Source organism: Mesoplodon densirostris, chromosome 1, assembly GCF_025265405.1.
Source record: "Mesoplodon densirostris isolate mMesDen1 chromosome 1, mMesDen1 primary haplotype, whole genome shotgun sequence".
In the NCBI taxonomy this organism is placed as follows: domain Eukaryota; kingdom Metazoa; phylum Chordata; class Mammalia; order Artiodactyla; family Ziphiidae; genus Mesoplodon; species Mesoplodon densirostris.
In genome coordinates this window covers 16,616,747-16,638,023 of record NC_082661.1, presented here as the reverse complement: position 1 = coordinate 16,638,023, position 21,277 = coordinate 16,616,747, and the positions used below count along the sequence as shown (strand labels likewise).

The 21,277-nt window shown below is 45.6% G+C and overlaps 1 protein-coding gene across 1 annotated transcript in view; it reads right to left on the bottom strand.

Moving 5' to 3' along the window:
• ABLIM1 (actin binding LIM protein 1) overlaps nt 1-21,277 on the bottom strand; it is a 186,493-nt gene that overhangs the window by 92,303 nt on the left and 72,913 nt on the right. The window contains exons 5-6 of the mRNA XM_060099208.1: nt 11,898-12,024; nt 10,260-10,353 (exon numbers count right to left, since the gene is read on the bottom strand). Of these exons, the coding sequence (XP_059955191.1) occupies nt 10,260-10,353; nt 11,898-12,024 (221 nt within the window). The remainder of the gene's footprint in view (nt 1-10,259; nt 10,354-11,897; nt 12,025-21,277) is intronic.

Below are 21,277 nucleotides of genomic sequence, written 5' to 3'. Positions count from 1 at the left end.
TAATGCCCACTGGAGGTACAACCCAGATTTAAGGAGAAAGGCTGGATCTGGGTGTAGAGAGCCCTTTGCCTCTCTCACCATCCACCAGATGGGCAGATCCAAGAGGGTGGCAGGCGTTTTCTAATACGGATGAACTTTCAGATGGAGAAATGGATCCAGGTGAACCCACAAAAGCCAATTAACCTCATAATTAAATTAAAATTATGCTAGTCGGCAATGAAAAATATATTTTTCTTAGTTTTTAAAGTTTACAACCTACTTACAAAAATGATTTGAAGTGGAAAACAGCACATTATAAGCATGCAATTAAACCAAACAGTAAAATGAAAACCAAAGAAACAAAGTTGGAAAAAAGTGACCTAAGACGTCAGTCACAAGAGCAAATGGAGACAAATTTCTCACTCTCACCTGCCTGTACCTACCCATTCCTCAAGATCCAAAGATGACTTCTCAGAATTGACAAGAATCTCTTTTAAACCCCAGGGCATTTACTGTGTGTGCCTCTTACTTGGCCCTCACACCACTGTGGGGCCCCAGTTATCTTTTGTGTACTGAGATACACTGTCAAAGATTGAACTCTTTTTCTGCTCCACCATGAAATGGTCATGACAATTACCCTGAAATTCACTGAAGGTCACCTCTGCAGGGCAGGTGAGGCACCTTGGAATCGATCCCTTAGAAGAAGGGGTGTAATCATCCCTTTTGGGGTTATAGTGGTGAAGGAGACATGAACAGAGCCAGGGATGGGAGCAGGTGGGGAACAGGAGGAAGGGAAAGGATGGATGCTTTGGGTCCATGAGAATGCAGACACATGAGCCTTCTGAGGCTCACATAGTGTTGGGTCCTGGAGAGGAGAAAGGACAACTCTGAGGGGTCATCACTTCTGTGCTCAGAACAGTGGCCAAACCAGAGACCCATCCCTTCACTGTACTTGTTGGTCACGTGTCTTCGCAGGTTGCCTCTCGGCTGTTGGGTCCTATCTATTTCCAAAGTTCAATACCATCACTGAGAATCACCCTCAGACTGCAGATGCTGCAACAGCTTTGGGTACTCATAAGCTCTGGGCGTCCCCGGGACACTACAGGGGGTGTAATTTTGGACTCGGACACCCTATTACTTTTGAAATGCATGCCTCATCTATCTGAGAAGATGTCCTAAATCTCACACTTTCTTCTGTGGTCTCCAGTGCTGGGTCATAAGCACATGCTCAGTACTTCTTGCTAATTTCTCTGGAAGAGTCACATTACCCCACTTGGTTCAGCTATCACCCCACTGCCACATTGCACCAGCAAGAAGCTAAGCTCTCTGAAGTAGAATAACATTGAAAAACAAAACATCTTTTTTAACTTAAAATACAAAGTCTTTTCAAAATGTCATTTCCAGAGAAGAAAGCCCTTCCGTTTGTGCTGGCAGAAATGGGTGCTTTTTAAAAATAAATATCGAATCTTTACTGCCTGTGAACAGTCTTCTGCTACCCTGGCAACACATTTCCTCTTATCATTAATGTAGGACAAAGTGGATAATTTTGGGCGAGTCAGATAGATTTTCTTCTAATCATTTATCATGTCAATGTGCTTCTTATGCTCTACTGGGCCAATTCCTGATCTATTAATGATGGAGGGGACAAATATTAGCACTAAGTTATTCTTTGCAAATGAGACGTTGCAAACAACACGTCATAAACCATATGTTGAATTTAAACTTCAGTGTGATTTCCCTCACTGGGGAGATTATATGTTAATCAAGTCACACACTATGATCAGGGGCATGGTTCTGTGTGATGGCAACCTGTGACCATGTGAGGGAATAAAACTTTAAATGCCCACAAAGGAAAGAAGGTGGTACATGATCTGGCATTAAGACATTTATTGACTTGAATCCCCATTCTTGTCCTTTACCCACTTTCTTATACCTAATAAATTAAGCTATCATAGACCAGAAGAAGGAAGAAGAGAGGGAGAGAGAGGAGTGGACTAACCTAGCTACTAATAACGCCAAAGATTTTTATGCCTTTATTTTTCAAATCCTGCAGCCCTAGGAGGTAGCAATCAGTATCCTCATTTTACAGATAAGGAAACTGAGAAATACAGGATCCCAAACTCTCTACCACCTTGTATTGAATATCTCTCTGCATAGATGGATAGATGTATGCATATATGTATGCGTATCTATCTACCTACTACCTATCTACCTACCTACACTGAGATATAATCCACGCCATAAAATTCACCCTTCTAAAAAAAGGGTACCATTCAGTAGTTTTTAGTATAGTCACATACTTGTGCAACCATCACCACTTTCTAATTCAAGAACATTTCATCACCCCCAAAAGAAACTCCATACCCATTAACAGTCATTTCCCTCACCCCCCCAGACACTGGCAACCACTAATAGACTTTCTGTCTCTACAGATTTGCCTATTGTAGGAATCATATAATAGGTGGTCTTTTGTGACTAGCTTCTTTCACTTAGCATAATATATTCCAGGTCCATCCATGCTGTAGCAGGTATCAGGGACTTATTCCTTTTTACTGCTGAATAATATTCCATTGTATGGATAGTGCACATCTTGCTTAACTCATATTTAAGATGAGGCCATTTTTGCAGTTTATCGTTAAGCTGTATTTTAAATGAGGAAAGGTGACTGGTGTCCCTATATTGGAACTGCCTCCCAGGCTCTTCTTGACTCTCCATTGAGCTCTGGGGAGTCCTAGACCAGAGCTCGGTGAAGAAAGCATGCTCCCTCACTTGAGACAGAACCATCCATCAACAGTATTCCCCACGGGCCATGCCAGGTGCCCCTGTGGAGCCTCCAGCTGAGTAAAGGAGACAAGGGAGAATGAGGCATGACGGTGTGGAAATACAACAGACTCTAGGAGCAGGGTCCCTGACCTTCGGTGACATTTTACATGGGTAAAAAGGAAACCAAACAAGCAGCAAATGTTTACTGTCCTGAAAATAGATATAACAGGGTCACTAATGAGATACTTACCCCATTTCACCGGGAATGGTAAATTTTGGTCCTTCTGTAAGTTATTTTGGGAGGCAAATTAATTACTTGTTTCTGCAATGATTATTGCTGGGTGGATCGCGAAGCAGCATGTGTGTACGTGTGTGTTCCTATCTTCTGAGAACTGAGAGACCTGGCTTCTAATTGGGTTCTGTTACCAATCAGCCCCCAGGTCTCTGGCGCTCAGCAGCTTCATCTGTAGATGGAGGTCAGTAGTAACTGCTTTCATCACTTTACAGGCCTGTTGTGAGGATTAAATACTTATGAGATCATTTGTAAATGTTAAGTATATCATACAAAAGCAGGCTATTGTGGTGGTTCACTGTCCACTGGGGCAGAGACCATCTCAACCAAGACTACAAATATTACTTGATTCTTTTCCTTTCCCTCATCCTCAAAAATATGTGGGTCTACAATTAAGTGGAAGGAGGCATGAATTCCTGGGAGTGCAGTGAGAATGAGAAGAATGAAATTATTTTTCTGCATGAACACAGCTTATTAGTCTTGCTTGCATTTATACGACATACATAGAACAAGAAAGGGGGGGCTTCACCATTCAGTCTGTCTTTGCACATTACATCTTCAATGGTGACAGAAAGATTATCTGCCATGCAAGTGCCCTGGGACAGCCTATGTTTCCTCTCACTAGGTAACAGTTCAGCTCAGAACAAGATCTACTCATTGCTTGCGGCTGTTACAGTAGAACATGCTTAAAATACCTACAGCAAAAGGAAGGAAGGGGACAAGGGCCTCCAGTTTATAACATGAATTAGTTTCGCAGGAACATCATAAACATTTGTCCTTGGGCTTTATGAAAAAGGAGTTTTAATCAAAAAGTAAAAACAAAACAAGGTAAAACAAAACAAAGCCATCGGTTTTAATCCTTCGGAGAATCAAGGGAAAGGATTTCCTGACTCACATTGTGATTCCATTTCCGACACTGCAGGGGTACAGCAGGAGGGGTCTAAAGCCAGTCTAAGTCCTGTCTTTTCATCCAATGCTTCCAAGTTAACAGATAAAGACAGGACAGTGTTGCCATAGGTATGAATGGAATGGCACTAAAGGGGCTGGAGGATTGGCCCTGGGCCACATTTGAGGGTCTCTCTTTTACATCGTGAGGCATTCAAATTATAACAGACCCTGTCATACATTCTTCCCAGGAGAGCACAAGTGGCACAGTAAACACCCCACCACAGAAAGACGTGGGCTACCAGCCCTTCTGGAAAGACAGGAGGATTGATTTCCTGGGTGTGGCGACCTGAGGAAGAAGGCCAGGGAAAGACTAGGAGGCCCGCCCTCCGCTGGGAGGAATGCAGACACACCATGGGCCTTTGTCTCTGGGGCCAGAGCACACAGGAGGCTGGGCACACAGCTGGCCAGGTGCCTGCTGAGGGCGGCACTGTCTGCAGAGCCAGCCAACCCTAAGAGCACTGGTCTTGAAGGAATCCGGGAGTGCTCGGTGAACACTGAGCTCCCTGGGGGAAGGGAGCTGTGCAAGAGAACAGACTAAGAGAAGTCAAGTCCAGCCTCGGTCTGCAGATGGAACAGCCCAGGACAGGGAAGGGGGCCGACATGGGACGGGCCCTTTTCCTTTACCCTCCAGACTTCTGTGTCTAGTTTGACACTGGCTTTTTTCCTGTACTGCATTCATTTTGCAACCATTTTGTTGCTGCTTTCTTTCTTGGGAAAGCTGGCAGGTAACAACCTGAACCCAGGAAAGGAAGTTGGTTGGAGTCAGAGATCTCCTAGGACCATCCACCAAAGACGGAAGGAAATTCATACCAAAGGGACGTCCCCAACGTCTACTGACATCTGTGACCTAAGTCTGAAGTCTCACATCATGTCCTGTTACCACTAAGCTGCTAAAGCAGAAGGGAGCAGGGTTGGGGGACGGAGGGGAAGTAAGGACCAGGAGCAGGAAGGTTGTTTCCGAGAAGAGTTTAGAGGTGGAGATGGAGATAGAAGGCTATCGGCAAACTCCAGTGTCTCACACGAATCTGCTTCTGGACTTCTTAGTTAGGAGGCAGGTTGTAAACATCTTCAGAATGCTCCTGAATTTTTAGGTTAATTAGCATAAGCCCTAAAATATGTGCCACTTATAGCAAGATGTCTCTCAAAAACAAAACTGGGGCTTCCCTGGTGACGCAGTGGTTGAGAGTCCACCTGCCGAGGCAGGGGACACGGGTTCGTGCCCCGGTCCGGGAGGATCCCACATGCCATGGAGCGGCTGGGCCCGTGAGCCATGGCCACTGAGCCTGCGCGTCCGGAGCCTGTGCTCCACAATGGGAGAGGCCACAACAGTGAGAGGCCCATGTACCACAAAAATAAATAAATAAATAAAAAATAAAAAAACAAAACTGAAAGCAAGCTAATGACAAATAAAACTACAATCTGAGTGTATGCCATATGCTGAGTGTTATAGGCCAGTTTCCAGAAAATCTCTCCAGAAAAAAAAGAACTGCTGGCTTTGACCCCTTAGATCTAAGACATGAGAATTACAGAACTCAGATCCTTAGAACCAAAGTAACTTTAGGAGTCAAGTGGTCCAAGTCTTGGATTTACATATATATTTTTAATGCTTGTATTTAAAGAAAAAACTGAGGCTCAGAGAAATTGAGTGAGTCACCCAAGGTCACACAGCTGTGAGTTCCAGATCCAAGAGTAAATCCCTGATTTCCTATCCCCTGGAGCCCTTTTCATTAAAACACATGAAGCTCTCCTCCCCACTCCCTCAAGCCAATGTAATGGGTAGAGTTTATGATATTAAGGAATAACGGAGAGAGAAGTTTAGAACAGGGTAGAGTTTCAGAGGTTACATGCCACTCCTTTTTACCTATGAAATGAAGATAGTCTCAAAGAGGCTAAATGATCTGTCCAAAATTACTCAGGAATTAGTGACATAGCTGAGCCTGGAGCTTCTTGCATTGTCCAGGGACCCTTCTCCTTCTCAAAGCCCCCTCCCGTGTCTGGTGGTATCTCAGGTAAAACCACACCCAGAGAAGTAGCCTTAGGACACCTCTGATACTTAGCAAGGGTTCAATTAATACCACACCAGAGCTCCAGCCTTCACCAGGATGATACTTGCATAATTTCCCAGGTTTACTGGACTGGTGCCCCCCCCAAAGATATATCCACATCAAATCTCTGGAACCTGTGAAAGTTTGGAAAAAGGGTCTTTACAGATGTAATTAAGCTAAGGATCTTGAGAGGAGGCAATCATCCTGAATGATCCAGGGGGACCTCAAATCCAATGACAAGTGACCTTCTAAAAGAAAGGCAGAGGGGGGGGGTTGACACAGAGAGGAGAGGACACAGAGGGGAAGGCTCTGTGGAGATGGAGACAGGGATGAGGGTTATGTAGCCACAGCCACTAGGAGCTGGAAGAGGCAGGGAAGGATCCTCCCCTAGCCTTTGGAGGGAGCACAGCCCCTGCCAGCACCTCAGTTTGGGACTTCTGGCCTCCAGAACTGTGAGAAAATGTTTCTGCGGTTTTAAGCCACCACTGTTACAAAAGACACAAGGAACTAATAATACATTTATAATCTCTATGGATAAAATCAATCAGAAACATAACAAAAAAAATCAAAGATCACAGAATGGATAGGCAAACTGTGGTACATCCATACAATGGAATATTATTCAGCCTGAAAAAGGAAGGAAATACTGTCACATGCTACAACATGGATGAACCTTGAGGACATTACACTAAGTAAAATAAGCCCATCAGTGGAAAACACAAATACTGTATGATTCCACCTATATGAGATACTCAGAGTAGTCAAATTCATAGAGACAGAAAGTAGAGTGGTCACTGCCAAGGACTGTGGGGAGAGGGGAATGGGGAGTTACTGTTTAATAAGTACAGATTTCAAAGTCATAAAGTTATGGAGATGGATGGTGGCGATGGTTGCACAACGTTAGGAATCTATGTAATACACTGAACTGGCCACTTAAAAATGGTGAAGATGGTACATTTTATGTTATGTTTAATATGGTAAATTATTTTACCATAATTTTAAAAACAGAAAAAAAAAACCAAACCCCAAAAAGCAAGGATTACAGTATTTACAACAAATCCAGAATCATCATGCTTTACCTACAGTGGGTCAGAGAATGAAAGGCAGAGGGAAGAGGGCAAAGTTTTGTGTTGGGAACCCAGCCAGGTTGACTCATGAGCTGTCACATGTCAGCTGATCACTGTGCAGGACATTTTTCTAGATCACACACCCATCTGAGGGGGATGGCACACCCACTGGGTGGGTCTTGAATCTGCCCGGAACCCCACTGCAACCTGCTCCCAGAAGCCCCACCTCTGCGGGTCTGTGTGGAAAGTGTCCCAGGCTTCGTCCTCATCAATGGCCCTCACGGAGGCCTGAAGCCAATTGGGTGAGGGGCCCTCGCAGCCCCTGCAAACACTGGAATACTCGGGTCTCCAGGGAGAAACCAGAGTAAGCAGACGTGTCTTCAAAACAGCATGTTCTTGCATCTAGTTTTCCTGTAGAGATTCCTTCCTACAGCTGTTGAACTAAATCTGAAGATGATCAACACCCCTCACCAGCCCTTCTGCCTCCCCAACTCTTTTGGGGGGACAGAGTCCCACATCTGGCCTGCGGAGATAGCTGCTTCCATCCACGCTGTCTACAAATGTGGTGCTCAAGCTGAGGGCTGCGTTCACTGTCTTCCCGCCTCTCTTGCTATAGCTAAACATCTTGGAAATAGTTCTGGTGTTTTAGTTATTTGTTTATTATTGAATTAGAATCGACATACAATATTCTATTAGTTTTAGGAGTACAACATCGTGATTCGGTATTTTTACACATGGTTCATCACAGTAAGTCTACATTCCATCTTGTTTTAAAGTGAAATTTCCTAATTGCTCTCAACTCTACAGGTTTATTTCAGACCTGTGCAGCAGATCAAACTTGGGAAGCCAAGGAATGCTGTAAGGCCCCACTCAGGGCTCCTTACTCTGTGGAGGGATGAGGGGCTCATTCAGAGGACAGGTGAGGGCTACTGTACTGTGTGTCTTGGGATGAGACTGCTGGACTTTAAGCTACCCTCTGGATGGGTCACATGCATCTTCTCCAATAGCTTTCCTAGGGATGTGCATCACCCTGGGCCCCAAACCCAGCCTTGACGTATCCTTGGGCTGGCAATAAAAGCCTTGTTGGAAAGGCCATGAAAACTCCTCCTTGCCCCCCAGCTGTGTGTGTGTGGTGGTGGACATCTACTTCTCAGGTGTCACTCCAGCTAGTGCCACCACTGTTTGGTGTCCAAAGCTCTCCTAACTGGCCTCCCTGTCTCCACCATTTCTTTTTAAAATTGAGGTGAAGTTCACATACCATACCATAAAATTAACCATTTTAAAGGGAACAATTCTGTGACATTTAGGACATTCACAAGGTTGTGCAACCATCATCTCTATCTAGTTCCAAAACATTTTCATCGCCCCAAGGGGCACCAATAAGCAGACACTCCCCATCCCCCGTCCCCACCCCCCAACTCCAGGCAACCACCAATCTGCTTTCTCTCTCTATGGATCGATCTCCTCTGGATATTTCATCTAAATGGAAGCATACAGTGTGTGTGGTCTTTCATGACCGGCTTCTACCACTTGGCATAATGTTTTCAAGGTTCATGCATGTTGTAGCCTGTGTCAGAACTCCTTCGTTTTAAAGGCTGAATGATATTCCATTGTCTATATATACTACATTGTGTTTATCTGTCCGTCCATGGACTCATGGGCTGTTTTCCCTTCTGCCTGGTGGGAACAGAGCTGCTGTGAACATGGGGGCACACGCCTGCATTTGAGGACACCCCCCTATTCTTCACACAACAGTCTGATCCAGCCACGTGACACTCTAGCCACAATCACTTCAACACTTCGCACCACTCTCAGGGTAAAGCCAAACTCCTGAATGTGACTTTTGAGGTCCTCATGCTCAGGCCCCTCCCATTCCTCCAGCATCATCTCTCTCAGCCGTGCTCCTGCCCAGATGACTTTGTTTCTTGGGTACGCTGTGCTTGTGCTTGCCTCTGAGCCTCTGCCATTGCTGTTCCTCCTTCCTCAAACACCCTTCCCTGAGTCAGAGGCAACCGCATTGATAACACGCATTTTCGTATCTCCCAAATCCAATTAGCTGGACTAGGTCTCAGCACAGAGCCAACGTCAGCCCCCCTCTGCACTTCACGGACAGGAAGGCGCTGCTGAGCTTGCTGTGGGATTAGGAAGGCTACCCCGAACTTGGTGAAACCCCACAGAAGCTGCCCAATGACGCCTTGGGGGACTCTCAGATTCAGTCCTGGGTCCCTGAAACATAGCCTGCTGGGAAGTTTGAATGAGGTGAAGTGGATTCAGTGCCCTGGTGTCTGCTGAAGCCATGTGACAAGTTGTTCAGGTACCTTCCAAGGACTCCACCGGGCGTCCTGACTCACCTCTGCTCAGTGCACATCCTCCGCCCTGAGACACGGGATGGGTGTGAGGCAATCTCTGCTTTTTCCATGGGAGTGTGTTAACACCCCACAGGCCTATGAGAAGCCAGGCAGTGACTCTCTGTCCACAGGTGGCCCCGGGCCAGGAGGAGCTCGGCTCAGCCCAGAGGCAGAAGCTGGTGGGGCTGCTGCTGAGAAAGCAGGAACCAAGCTCCCTGGTGCGAGGCGGTCACACCTGAACTTGACAGGCTTCGGCTCAGCCTGGACCACAGGGCGTTCTGGGTCACACAGGATGTGGTTTTCTAAGGGTGGGGAAGTCAACGCTCTCACCTCTAATGACTCTTTCTTCTCTTAGCTTCAGTTTGGAGCCTCTGTTCCCTGAGTCTGTACACTCCCACATGTACACACAAGAGTGCACACGTGTACACGCACACACGGACATGTGGGCACACATACACACAGGTGTACCACCCATACACATGGTTCTAGCACGCTCTTCATTTCCTCTTTTCTAACTTCTAAAAAAAAGAACAGTTTAATATAACCTTTCCTACTACATAATTCCTAACAGACTCTTTTTCATTCTTTTTTTCCCTCAGATTCCCCAACCTTCCAGTTTCCACACGAGCACTCAGTAGGCAGTGCCTGAGAAGACAGTACCACACAGTAGTTCTCTAAGCGATTTGTCATCTACAACTACTTTTTCCTCCACATGTGAGAAAAAGATGGAAAAAAATGGAAAAAGAGACCCCCGTGTATTTTCCAGGGCCTTGAGGAAGATGACAGTAGCTTTGAGGGAAGCCCATCTGTCACTTACCTCCAGGACCTTGCCAGTGATAAACTGGTGGCAGGCTTCACATTTCACCCCGAAGAGCCCCTGGTAGTCCTTTTCGCAATACGGAGTGCCATCCCTGCAGGACAAAGAGCGTCAGCTCCCGAGAAAGCCGAGGGCAGGAAAGACACCCAGACCCCATTTCTCTCCGCCCTCCTGCACAGAACGGTAGCAGAAGCTATTTCTCTCCCACCCAGCACTCACATGTCTGGAGACCTGCTCAGACAGGGTCAAAGCCCACAAAACCAAATGATCCAGAGAGAACGCTGAGGTTCTCCAAGCCGTGTGGAAATAACAGCCAAATGGTTATGGCTGCTGATTCCTGGACGGCCTCAGACCTAACTAGCAAAAACCTGGAGTCTCTCTCTCTTGCAGCACCAGGCCAGATGGGCTTCAGCTGTGGTCCCAAGGTCCGTCTTCCTCAACCCCCACCAGCTCACTGACTCATATGCATCCCAACAGCATGGAGACGCCATCCCCTTAGCCCTCAGGGGCCCTAGTGGTCCAGGGCCTCTCATTCAGCCTCCTGCAAACTCCTTCATTTCCCTCAGGGCACAGTGAAAAATACCATGTTCTATGTGTGCCATCGTATGGAAGAGTTAAAACATGCCACTTCAGACAGCCCAGTTACCTAGCGCTGCACAACCGTCAGTGTTAAAGGCCAAGCATTTCTCTCTTCTTACTTTGGCTGTGCATCAGAATCACCTGTGCAGTTTCTCTCTTTCTAATAGTGGGGTTTGCTTCACCCCAGACCTGCAGAATTGGATTTCTAGGGGGTGGGGCCTAAGCTACTTCTTTTGTTTGTTTCACTATATTCAGGCGTTAAATTCATTAAATTTTTTTTTGAATAGGTGCTGGTTGGAGACCATGTTTTAAAGTGGATAGGGGAACATTTTCCCTCACTGCCACTGGACCTTCCCCCTGCTTCACGCTCATTCTTTCCTCCTTAATTTTTTTTTTTTTTTGGCCTGGTTGCACGTCATGTGGAATCTTAATTCCCTGACCAGGGATCAAACCCCGCGCCCACTGCAGTAGAAGTGTGGAGTCTTAACCACTGGACCACCGAGGAAGTCCCTCCTCCTTAATTTGAAAGGTAACCACTGTAACTAGTTGTTGCAGGTTACATTAAACAAAAACAAAACCTTCACCTGTGCTATTATCTACACCAGCATCTGACTCTAATGAACCTATTCCCTGGTGGTCCTAATGGGCTCTGTGCCTAGACCCTGAGTGGTTTTTTTTGGGGGGGGGTGTCTACAAATATGTCTGAGACCTGGAAGGAGGGTAAAGGTTTACTAGTTCCAAATAGGAAAAAAAAATTAGCAAAAGTGAAATTACTAAATGATTAATTGGTTACAACATACAGCCTACCGTTATGTCAGCTTCATTAATTGTTACATTAGGCAATGATGAATATTTCATTAAACTTAGAGTAGGCAACAACAGAAGAATAAAATTCTCTTCAAAAGTTTTATAGCAAAAAGTTCACATTGATTGTGGGATGTGAATGTCTTTCATTATGTCTGATGGGAGGGGGTGGAGTCCCGGAGAGCAGGGCCTACAGAGGGCCCAAGACGGCCCCATCTCTGCTGAAAGGATCCACGCCCCAGGCCCCAGTCTTACTTGCTGATGTACTCTCCGGTGAGGACCTTCCCGCAGGACTTGCATTTAAAGCAACCCAAGTGCCACTGCTTTTCCAGGGCCAGTAGCGCCTGCCCGTTCTTGATATCTCGTCCACAGCCAGCACAATCTGGAAAAAAGTAGCCACCAGTGGTTACTCCACGCTTGTTTTGCTAAATCCAAGCATGCAGGCCTGCTCTGAACCCCAGTGTGCACCCATCACACACTCAATAAATATTTACTTAAGCACAATTTCATTCCGCGTTCTCTCCCTGCACGAAGCCTTCCCCAGCAGACTCGCAGGCCCCATTCTCACACAGGATGGGAACGTCATAAACCTCCGTGGATCCAAGGGCATGGATGTCCTTCACCAGTTTATTTCCTTGGGGGTGATTTAAATACCCTCTGAGCTCCAGCTGGCGCAGAGAATATTTAATTATAGTGTCTTGGCTGTGATTTTAAGAAAGCTCTCATCGGCCTTTATTAATTGAGGGCACATGTGAGTAGCTAAGCACCCCCATGCTGGATGCCTCTCTAACACTATGTATGGGACTCTTGGAAGGCTGCCCATAAGTCTCAATTTTGTAAACAGGACTCTACTTCCTTATCAGCCTAAACCAGACTTTCGAAGATTTGTGATCATCAATTCAATGGCTTTTAATTCCTTAGCTTTCAATTCTCCGTGACAGGCTCCTGTGAAGCAGATAGAGGAGAAAGTGTTTCTTCATGGTAGAGTGTGCAGGCCCTGGAATGAGACAACCTGGTTCTGAACACCAGCTCATGTTGGCTAGCCACGTGACCCAGGCTGGTTCTCCCCTTTTCTAAGTCTTGGTTTCCTCATATGAAAGCCAGGATGCTATCAGTGCCTGTCTCAAGTTCTCTGATGAGGAATCAATGAAATAAAGGACTTAGAGCTCTATAAACATTTGCTATTATTACAATTGCCCTTATTCTGATTATTAAAAACATAGTTGTTAGGGAAATGGAATATTTAAGAGAACCCAGAAGAATATACAGGCGTACCCCATTTTATTGTGTTTCACTTTACTGTGCTTCAAATAGAATGCGAATTGAAGGTTTGTGAAGTCTATTGGCGCCATCTTTCCAAAAACATTTGCTCACTTTGTGTCTCTGTGTCATTTTGGTAATTCTCCTAATTTTTCAAACTTTTTCATTATTATTACGTTTGTTATGGTGATCTGTGATCAGTGATCTTTGATATTCCTGCTAAGTCTCGCTGAAGGCTCAGATGATGGTTAGCATTTTTCAGCAGTAAGGTATTTTCTAATTCAGGTATGTACATTGCTTTTTTACACATAATGTTTTGCACACTTAATAGACTACAGAATGGTGTAAATATAACTTCCATATGCACTGGGGAACCAAAAAAATTCATGTGACTCATTTTATTGCTGTATTTGCTTTATTGTGGTGGTCTAGAACTGACCCCACCGAATAGGCAGCATCTCCGAGGTCTGCCTATAAATTGGTACAACCTTTCTGTAAAGCAATTTCTGTAAAATCAACGTACCTGAGAAAGTGAAAGAAAGCACTGTTGGCACGTTGCTCATGATGTCCCCAACTGATCACAAAAAACACTCACGGAATAAAGAAATGTGCAGACAAGGCCTCTCGGTACACAAAATGATTACACACACCCCTTTTCTGACCACATCTGTGACTGCTGCTCCTGTACTAAGAATGACATTTCTAGCCTAACTTGAATTCTCTCTCCTTCTAGAAAAACTTCCCTAACAGTACCCAGCACAAGCCCAAACCCTATAAAAAGTTCCTCTAAATGTCATTCAGAGATAGCTCACAATTCTTCTTGTTTTCTCCCTTGCTGTGGTTTAAGTACACTTGACTTTTTTTTTATTGACTACAGGTGTGCTTCTGGTGACCTCTGGTCAGTGGGTATTTACATAACCTTTATATTCAGCAATTTCATGTCTAAGATTTTATTCTACAAATAAATTTGCAAAAGAATGTGCATGTGAGTGTATGTGTATGTCTATCCCCTGAAGAATATATATTCATCCTCTACTGCATTTTTGTAACAATAAAACTGAAAATAGCTTATGTGGACATTAACGAGAAACTGGTTACATTGATTACAGTATGGTCAATAATGGAATACTACATACCATTGAAACAAATGAGGTAGATTTGTGTGCTGACATGGAAAGATGTCCAAAATAGATTGAGTATAAAAAAAAAGCAAGCTGTAAAACAGTATGCATAACATAAGCTCATATATATATATATATTTTTTTTGCGGTATGCGGGCCTCTCACTGTTGTGGCCTCTCCCGTTGCGGAGCACAGGCTCCGGACGCGCAGGCTCAGCGGCCATGGCTCACGGGCCCAGCCGCTCCGCGGCACGTGGGATCTTCCCGGACCAGGGCACGAACCTGTGTCCCCTGCATTGGCAGGCGGACTCTCAACCACTGCGCCACCAGGGAAGCCCATAAATACAATTTTTAAAGGTCAGGAGCGCAGTACGGATGTAAGATGAACTGGCAGGTTTTAATCCAAGGGAATTGAATATTTTCTTCATTCTTCTGATTAGATTATGCCCACTAGGTGGCAATAAGGATTTAAAATAATATGGAAGATGCTGGTTGATAGAATTTTTAAAGCAGAAAATAAACCTTAGAGATGGGTTTTCAATTCTACAACAGAAGACAGTCAGGCTCAAGAAGGTCGGTGGAGCTGTTTGGTATCTCCCCTGCATAGCACTGGGGTTGAGGGAGATCAAAGGTGCGAGGACCGCGAGAGGGCTGGCTTTAGGATTAGGAAGACTTGGGCACTAACTCGGAAAAGTTATTCTCTCTGACCCCTCATTTCTTCATCTGGGAAATGCTGACCCGCTTCTCAGGTTGCTGCGAGGAAGAAGAGAAACTCTGCGTCGTGAAGTGCTTCGTATAACACTTAGAATGCTTGGTACCTGTTGGGCACTCCCCTTTCCTTGGTAGGGGCCGATGGGACTAGAAACCAGGTTTCTTGATTCTGTCTTGCTGTTTTTATTTATTTTATTTGATTTTATTTCATTTATTTATTTTTTTGCGGTACGCGGGCCTCTCACTGTTGTGGCCTCTCCCGTTGCGGAGCACAGGCTCCGGACGCGCAGGCTCAGCGGCCATGGCTCACGGGCCCAGACGCTCCGCAGCATGTGGGATCTTCCTGGACCGGGGCACGAACCTGCGCCCCCTGCATCGGCAGGCGGACTCTCAACCACTGCGTCACCAGGGAAGCCCAATTCTGTCTTGCTGTTTTTATAAGCACATTAATGCCCAGATACCCCAGAGCTCTGACAGCAGCTGAGACAATTTGAGTGCAATAATGACCTCTGAGCATTCTGCACTGAGGGCTTTGGTGAACCAGGCATCGTGGGAGCGTTTTATAGACATGGCGTATACTCTTCAGTAGTTGTTTTTCACAATCTTTACTATCCCTCACAGTCATGGAGTCAAAGTGCCTTGCAGTCTGGAGGCCTCTGACCTCACAGGTGGTGTCCTGAACCTCTCAGATCCTCCATGCCCTGCAGTGTTCCATGGAGGGCACACGTTCTACAACTGATCTTGATATGTTTCATGAAGAAGCATTCACTGAGTGTGACCACCTACAGCCAGTCAGCTGGTGAAACTGGGCTGGAAGTAGAGGCTGGGGATGAGGCTCCTCCATCCCAAACCTTAAGACATAAATCAAGCAAATCAGCAAAGATGGCCTCCTGGAAAGTAGGATACTGGCCCAGCTGATTCAAAGTATTCCAGTGTATTCCACAGAGGTTACCCATTCGTTCCTCTCTGGACAAAAGTTTACACTCTCCTTAAGCCTGATGTCACACTGGGGAAAGTGGAACAGATGCTGAGATAAAAAGATTGGTGCTGATGGTTTGTGTCTCCTATGCTCATTTCAACTAAGCTCTTTTATAAAGCACAAAATGTCCTCGTCTCTATCTTCATGTTTTTCAGCTGTTGAGAAAATTGTTTCCACATCACGGAAGCAGCTGCTGATAAATATAGAAAGCTGGTGATTGGCACTGGAATTACTGCCAAATCAGAAATAAGTAAATATGGAGCAGCATCAAGGAAATCAAACCCTCTAGCAACTCGCTGGTCTTCTATCAGGGATGCACAACGACCAAATGTGAAAACAGAAGCAACCTACAACAGCCTTAAACACTCTGCCCCCAAGCCTTTCATTCTTGGCACAGGAGCCAAGTGAAAAGCAGGGATTTGGCTACTTCTGTCCAAGTTAAACTAATACCCACGTACACACCTGGTTCCATATTTATATCATTTTGTTCAAAGTTAATAAATATCCTTGAGAATAGGGATCCTGCCTGTCTCCTTTAACCTCTCTCTCTCTCTTTTTTTTTTTTCTTTTTTGGCATAGGGCCATGGACCCCTGGGCTTCTAAAGTACTTAAATTGAAGAAGGTGACAAATGGCTCTCTGGAAGGAAACCTGTGTTCTCATCATGCTAAGAAATATGTCATCACTTGGGCTGCCTTTAAGGTCCTGTCAGCCTGGATACCTATGCTCTTTTTAAGAACGGTCTCTGCCTTCCTAGAATTTCCCATTTGGAAAGGGTAAGAGCCAAAAAGATGTCTTACTCTGTGAAGATGATTTTCTGGAACAGAAGGCTGAGGAATGGAGCTACAGAAAAGGGAACTTCGTGGTAACTGAATTCCCAAACATCCCTGCCTTCCCAGGCTTCTGTCATGCCTAGCACCATCAGTGGAGGTGGAAGCTGCCATTCACAGTAGCCACCCATCTGCGACCAAAGCTTCTAGAATATGGAATGGGACTTTTCCTAGTGTCCTGAAATTTTGGGCTATGTATCATCTTAGAGCTGAAAACAATGATGATAAATTTTCCGTCTTCCAGAGCAGGTTGCTAGGAATATCCTTGCCAGATTTACCAAAAGATAGTACAATCTACCCGATGACTCTCAACCTCTACCGCCTCCCTACCTCTGAAACCAGAAATTCACAGAGGCATGGAGGAGAGTGGGCAGGGAGCTGTCCACACAGCAGGAATGGGGTGTTCCCTCCCCTCTGCTGTGAGAGGGATTAGAGGACCCCGGGAGAGGCGGGGACCGGCCTCCCGCTCCCCACCTAGATGTTTACTGAGTGGGGATGCTCAGGCCCTGGTGCTCCTGTGGATCCATGAGAAGCTTGATGTTAGAGTTCTTGGGACAAATTGACTGGACTGTGCTGGAGCTTGGTACCGTTCATGAACAAAAAGTCTGGAGCCTGCTAAGTCTGGAAGATTCGGAAGGCAGGAAGCTGGCTGGAGCCCCTCCTCTTGATGGCAGGCTAAGGAGAAGACAGAAGTAGGAGAGGTGTGCATGGCCACCATTTGGCTCACCGGGGATGCACCTGTGTCCTGTGGGTGGTACCCATGCCCAAGCATCTTGAATGAACCCACCTAAGAAAGCTGCCTGCCAGGCATTAGTAAGAGCTTATGAGGAGCAGGACCTGAGGCTGGGGAGGATGGAGGGGGTTTGTTGAAACAGGTTAGCCAGAAATTGCACACTTTCGTCAAGGAACTCAAAATGGGTCCTATTAGGGCTTCCCTGGTGGCGTAATGGTTGAGAATCCGCCTGCCGATGCAGGGGACATGGGTTCGTGCCCCAGTCTGGGAAGATCCCACATGCCACGGAGTGGCTAAGCCCGTGAGCCATGGCCTTTGAGCCTGCGCGTCCAGAGCCTGTGCTCCGCAGTGGGAGAGGCCGCGACAGTGAGAGGCCCACGTACCGCAAAAAAAAAAAAAAGGGTCCTATTAAAAATTCTCCCCCTAGGGTGGGATGGAGACGCAAAAGGGAGAGGATATGGAAACATATGTATATGTATAACTGATTAAATTTGAAAAAAAAAATTCTCCCTAGAGTTAGCTGAAAGACAACAGTTATAACACCTTGTCCTCCGTACCTCTAATCCCCCTCCCCTCTGCCCGGACTCCCAAGGAGCCACAGGCAGGGCAGGAAGGAGTAAAGAAGTAGAAGAGGCTGTGCCCCCTCCTCATTGCAGGTCTCCTGTTTGGGTCCGGCCTGAGCTGGGAAAAGGGTGCAGCTCTGATGTGGATGTGAGAATAAACTTTTCGACTATACTGGACTTTTAAGAGCTGAAAGTGACCAGAAAGCTGTGGGATCTGCCTAAGATGTTATTAAGGGTGAGAAAGGGAGCAACAGAAAAAAATAAGACTACTGTGTTGTCCCACTAGTGTTCTGGCCCATTCTATACGCTGACTGCACAACTCACAGGGATTAAGGACTTCAGGGGCCAAGGGACCTGGGGTCAAATTCCAGCTCTGACGCGGAACCAAGGGACCTTGGGTAAGCTAGGTAACACTGGGCTTCAGTTTCTTCATTTGTAAAATGGGCAGATTAACAAGACCTACCTTCTGGGGTTGTCATGAGAGTGGAGGGAACATGTGTGTAACCCCCCAGCAGAGTGTCAGGCACATGGTAAACAATCGATGTCTGTGCTCACACCTGCAATCATCTCAGAAAACCTACATTTCATCTTCCCCTTAACAAATAACCAAGACCTACTGTGAGCCTGTGGAAAAGGCATTTTGGTTTCTCTGGTTCCACAATCATCATCGTCCTATTAACATTATTATTATTATTATTATTATATATATTTTTTTTTTTACGGTATGCAGGCCTCTCACTGTTGTGGCCTCTCCCGTTGCAGAGCACAGGCTCCAGACGTGCAGGCTCAGCAGCCATGGCTCACGGGCCCAGCCGCTCCGTAGCATGTGGGATCTTCCCAGACCAGGGCACGAACCAGTGTCCCCTGCATCGGCAGGTGGACTCTCAACCACTGCACCACCAGGGAAGCCCTAACATTATTATTGTTGTTGTTATTATTCATCCTTTAACTTTTAAAAGATCTTGAATACCTCATCTCAGTCCTCCCTTAGGGCTCCCGCTAACCTGGAGGGACAGTGATTATCTACACAAAGTTCCAGAGGGACTCTGAGGACTTTTGGTGTGAAAGTTTCATTTTGCACACAGGACAGTAAGGCCAGGTGGGCCCAAGCTTGGCACAAGGTCACACAGATAAACAACTTCCCATTAACTGCAGAGTGGAAATCTACTGTTCTCACATGCACTTGAACATGAACCCAGGCCTTTACAGGGCTTTTCTGGGTTTAAAGCGCCAACCACGCATTTGTTCCCCTGGTCATTGCCTCTTCTGCTGTCAATGAGCAAAAACAGCCATGATGGAGCTGCAGCATGAGGTTCACTTGTGGGTACAGAGAATTATCATAAAAATAACATAAATCGTAAGAGGGACTAGAGAGAGACTTCACTCATTTATGGATACTTGCTGAGATACTGAGATGTTATAAAATGTCCAAAGAGATTTTAAGTCAATTCAGAGTATTTGCTTCCTTTACCATAAAGTTTTAAATATTAAGAATAAAAAGATCAAGTTTCAGTATTGATACTGTTGCCCATATAAGTTCCAGAAAATTCAAGCTTCCCCTGGAATCCCTCTTTAAAAATGAGAATAAAAAAATAAACTCTAGTTGTCATCAACCAAGATTAGCATATAAGTTCATGGCTATACATGTGGATGAAAAATAGACACAAAATCATTTCAGATATAGGGTTTTTTTTTTTGTTTCTATTTCAAGACACTTCACTTACTATATACTGTTGAGTCTTTCACACTGAACTCATAACCAACAACACTATAACTCATAACTGAAGGAAGCTTTTGTCGCACACATATTTTCTCCATAAGACACCTCACCGCCTTCTGGGAACGAACAGTAGCCAGCTGGGTGTTTTGTTGTTGTTAATTTAAATCTATTATGGATGAATGTTATATATACCTTTTGCATGTTGAATGTACACATTCTTAGAAAGGAACAATGTGTCTGAGACATCACTCCATGTCAAAAACTGCACATCATTAGTCATCAACTTTGAGTTTTTCTCATTCTAGCCTAGGAGATGTGGCAGAAAAAAAGAAAAAAATTTTAAAAAGCCTACAAGATCCGTCCCAGACACATCTACTTCAGCAGAAAGAAGACACAGCAGGCAAACAAAGCAAAAAAATACACTGAAAACAGACATAGGTTGTAATTAATAGAAAGTAGAATAAGATTTTGGAGACCCTATAAAATATTCAAGTGATGTCCTTTTCTTTTTTTTTTTTTTTTTTTTGCGGTATGTGGGCCTCTCACTGCTGTGGCCTCTCCCATTGCGGAGCACAGGCTCCGGACGCGCAGGCTCAGCAGCCATGGCTCACGGGCCCAGCCGCCCCACGGCATGTGGGATCCTCCTGGACCGGGGCACGAACCCGTGTCCCCTGCATCAGCAGGCGGACTCTAAACCACTGCACCACCAGGGAAGCCCAAGTTGTATCCTTTTAACAGACTGTTAACTAGAGGCACTTTATCCCTGGCCAGGAGTCAATATAAGGAGCTTTAAGGAAAACAAACAAACAAAACCCCCAATTTAAGTTCCAGGGTTTGGCTAACTTGAATCCTGAATTTAATGACATCATATATTGTCATTCAATGTCTCCCACAGGATGTGGATTTCCCATGACCTTGTGTAATAAAATGGTGAATGCAGAATACCAGAGAACAGCTGTTCTACCCAAAAAGAGAGAAAGTGGAGACAAGGGAAGTGTGACCTGAACATGGGTCAGATTCTGTGAGGTCAACAAGCTGCCTTTGACACAAGCTTTCAACACGTCTGATCAGCCTCTGACACGTGGATTCCTTTGTGGGAACAACTGTGGGAGGCACGTAGTGGCTGCCCACCCTAGACAGGACAGATGTTTTCAGTTTGCTAAGGGTTGCATCCCTCCCTAGGGTCTAAATGTCCACAGCCACCTGTTTTCACGCTTGAACTGAGCATATGCACCTATGTTACCAGCCTGGCCCTCTTTTGTAGGCCTTTGAATTTGTAACCCATCAATTTAAAAAAATCCAGACATTCCTTATGCTATACAGGCCTCTCACTGCCGTGGCCTCTCCCGTTGCGGAGCACAGGCTCCGGACGCGCAGGCTCAGCAGCCATGGCTCACGGGCCCAGCCGCTCCGCGGCATGTGGGATCTTCCCAGACCAGGGCACAAACCCATGTCCCCTGCATCGGCAGGCAGACTCTCAACCAGTGTGCCACCAGGGAAGCCCTATTTTTTTTTTTTCTTTAATAAGACTTGGCTTACAGTTTTAACATTGTTAAGGTATAAGGGGTTTGGGGTTTGGGTATTTGAAAACCCTTCCTTGACTAAAAAGGCCACATCATTTAGTAGTGATACGAGCGTCCATCTAGCAAGTGTACACCATTGAATGTCTGATCTTCACCTGTGCTGCTCAGTGTTGTCAAGTTCCAACCAGACATCTGAGT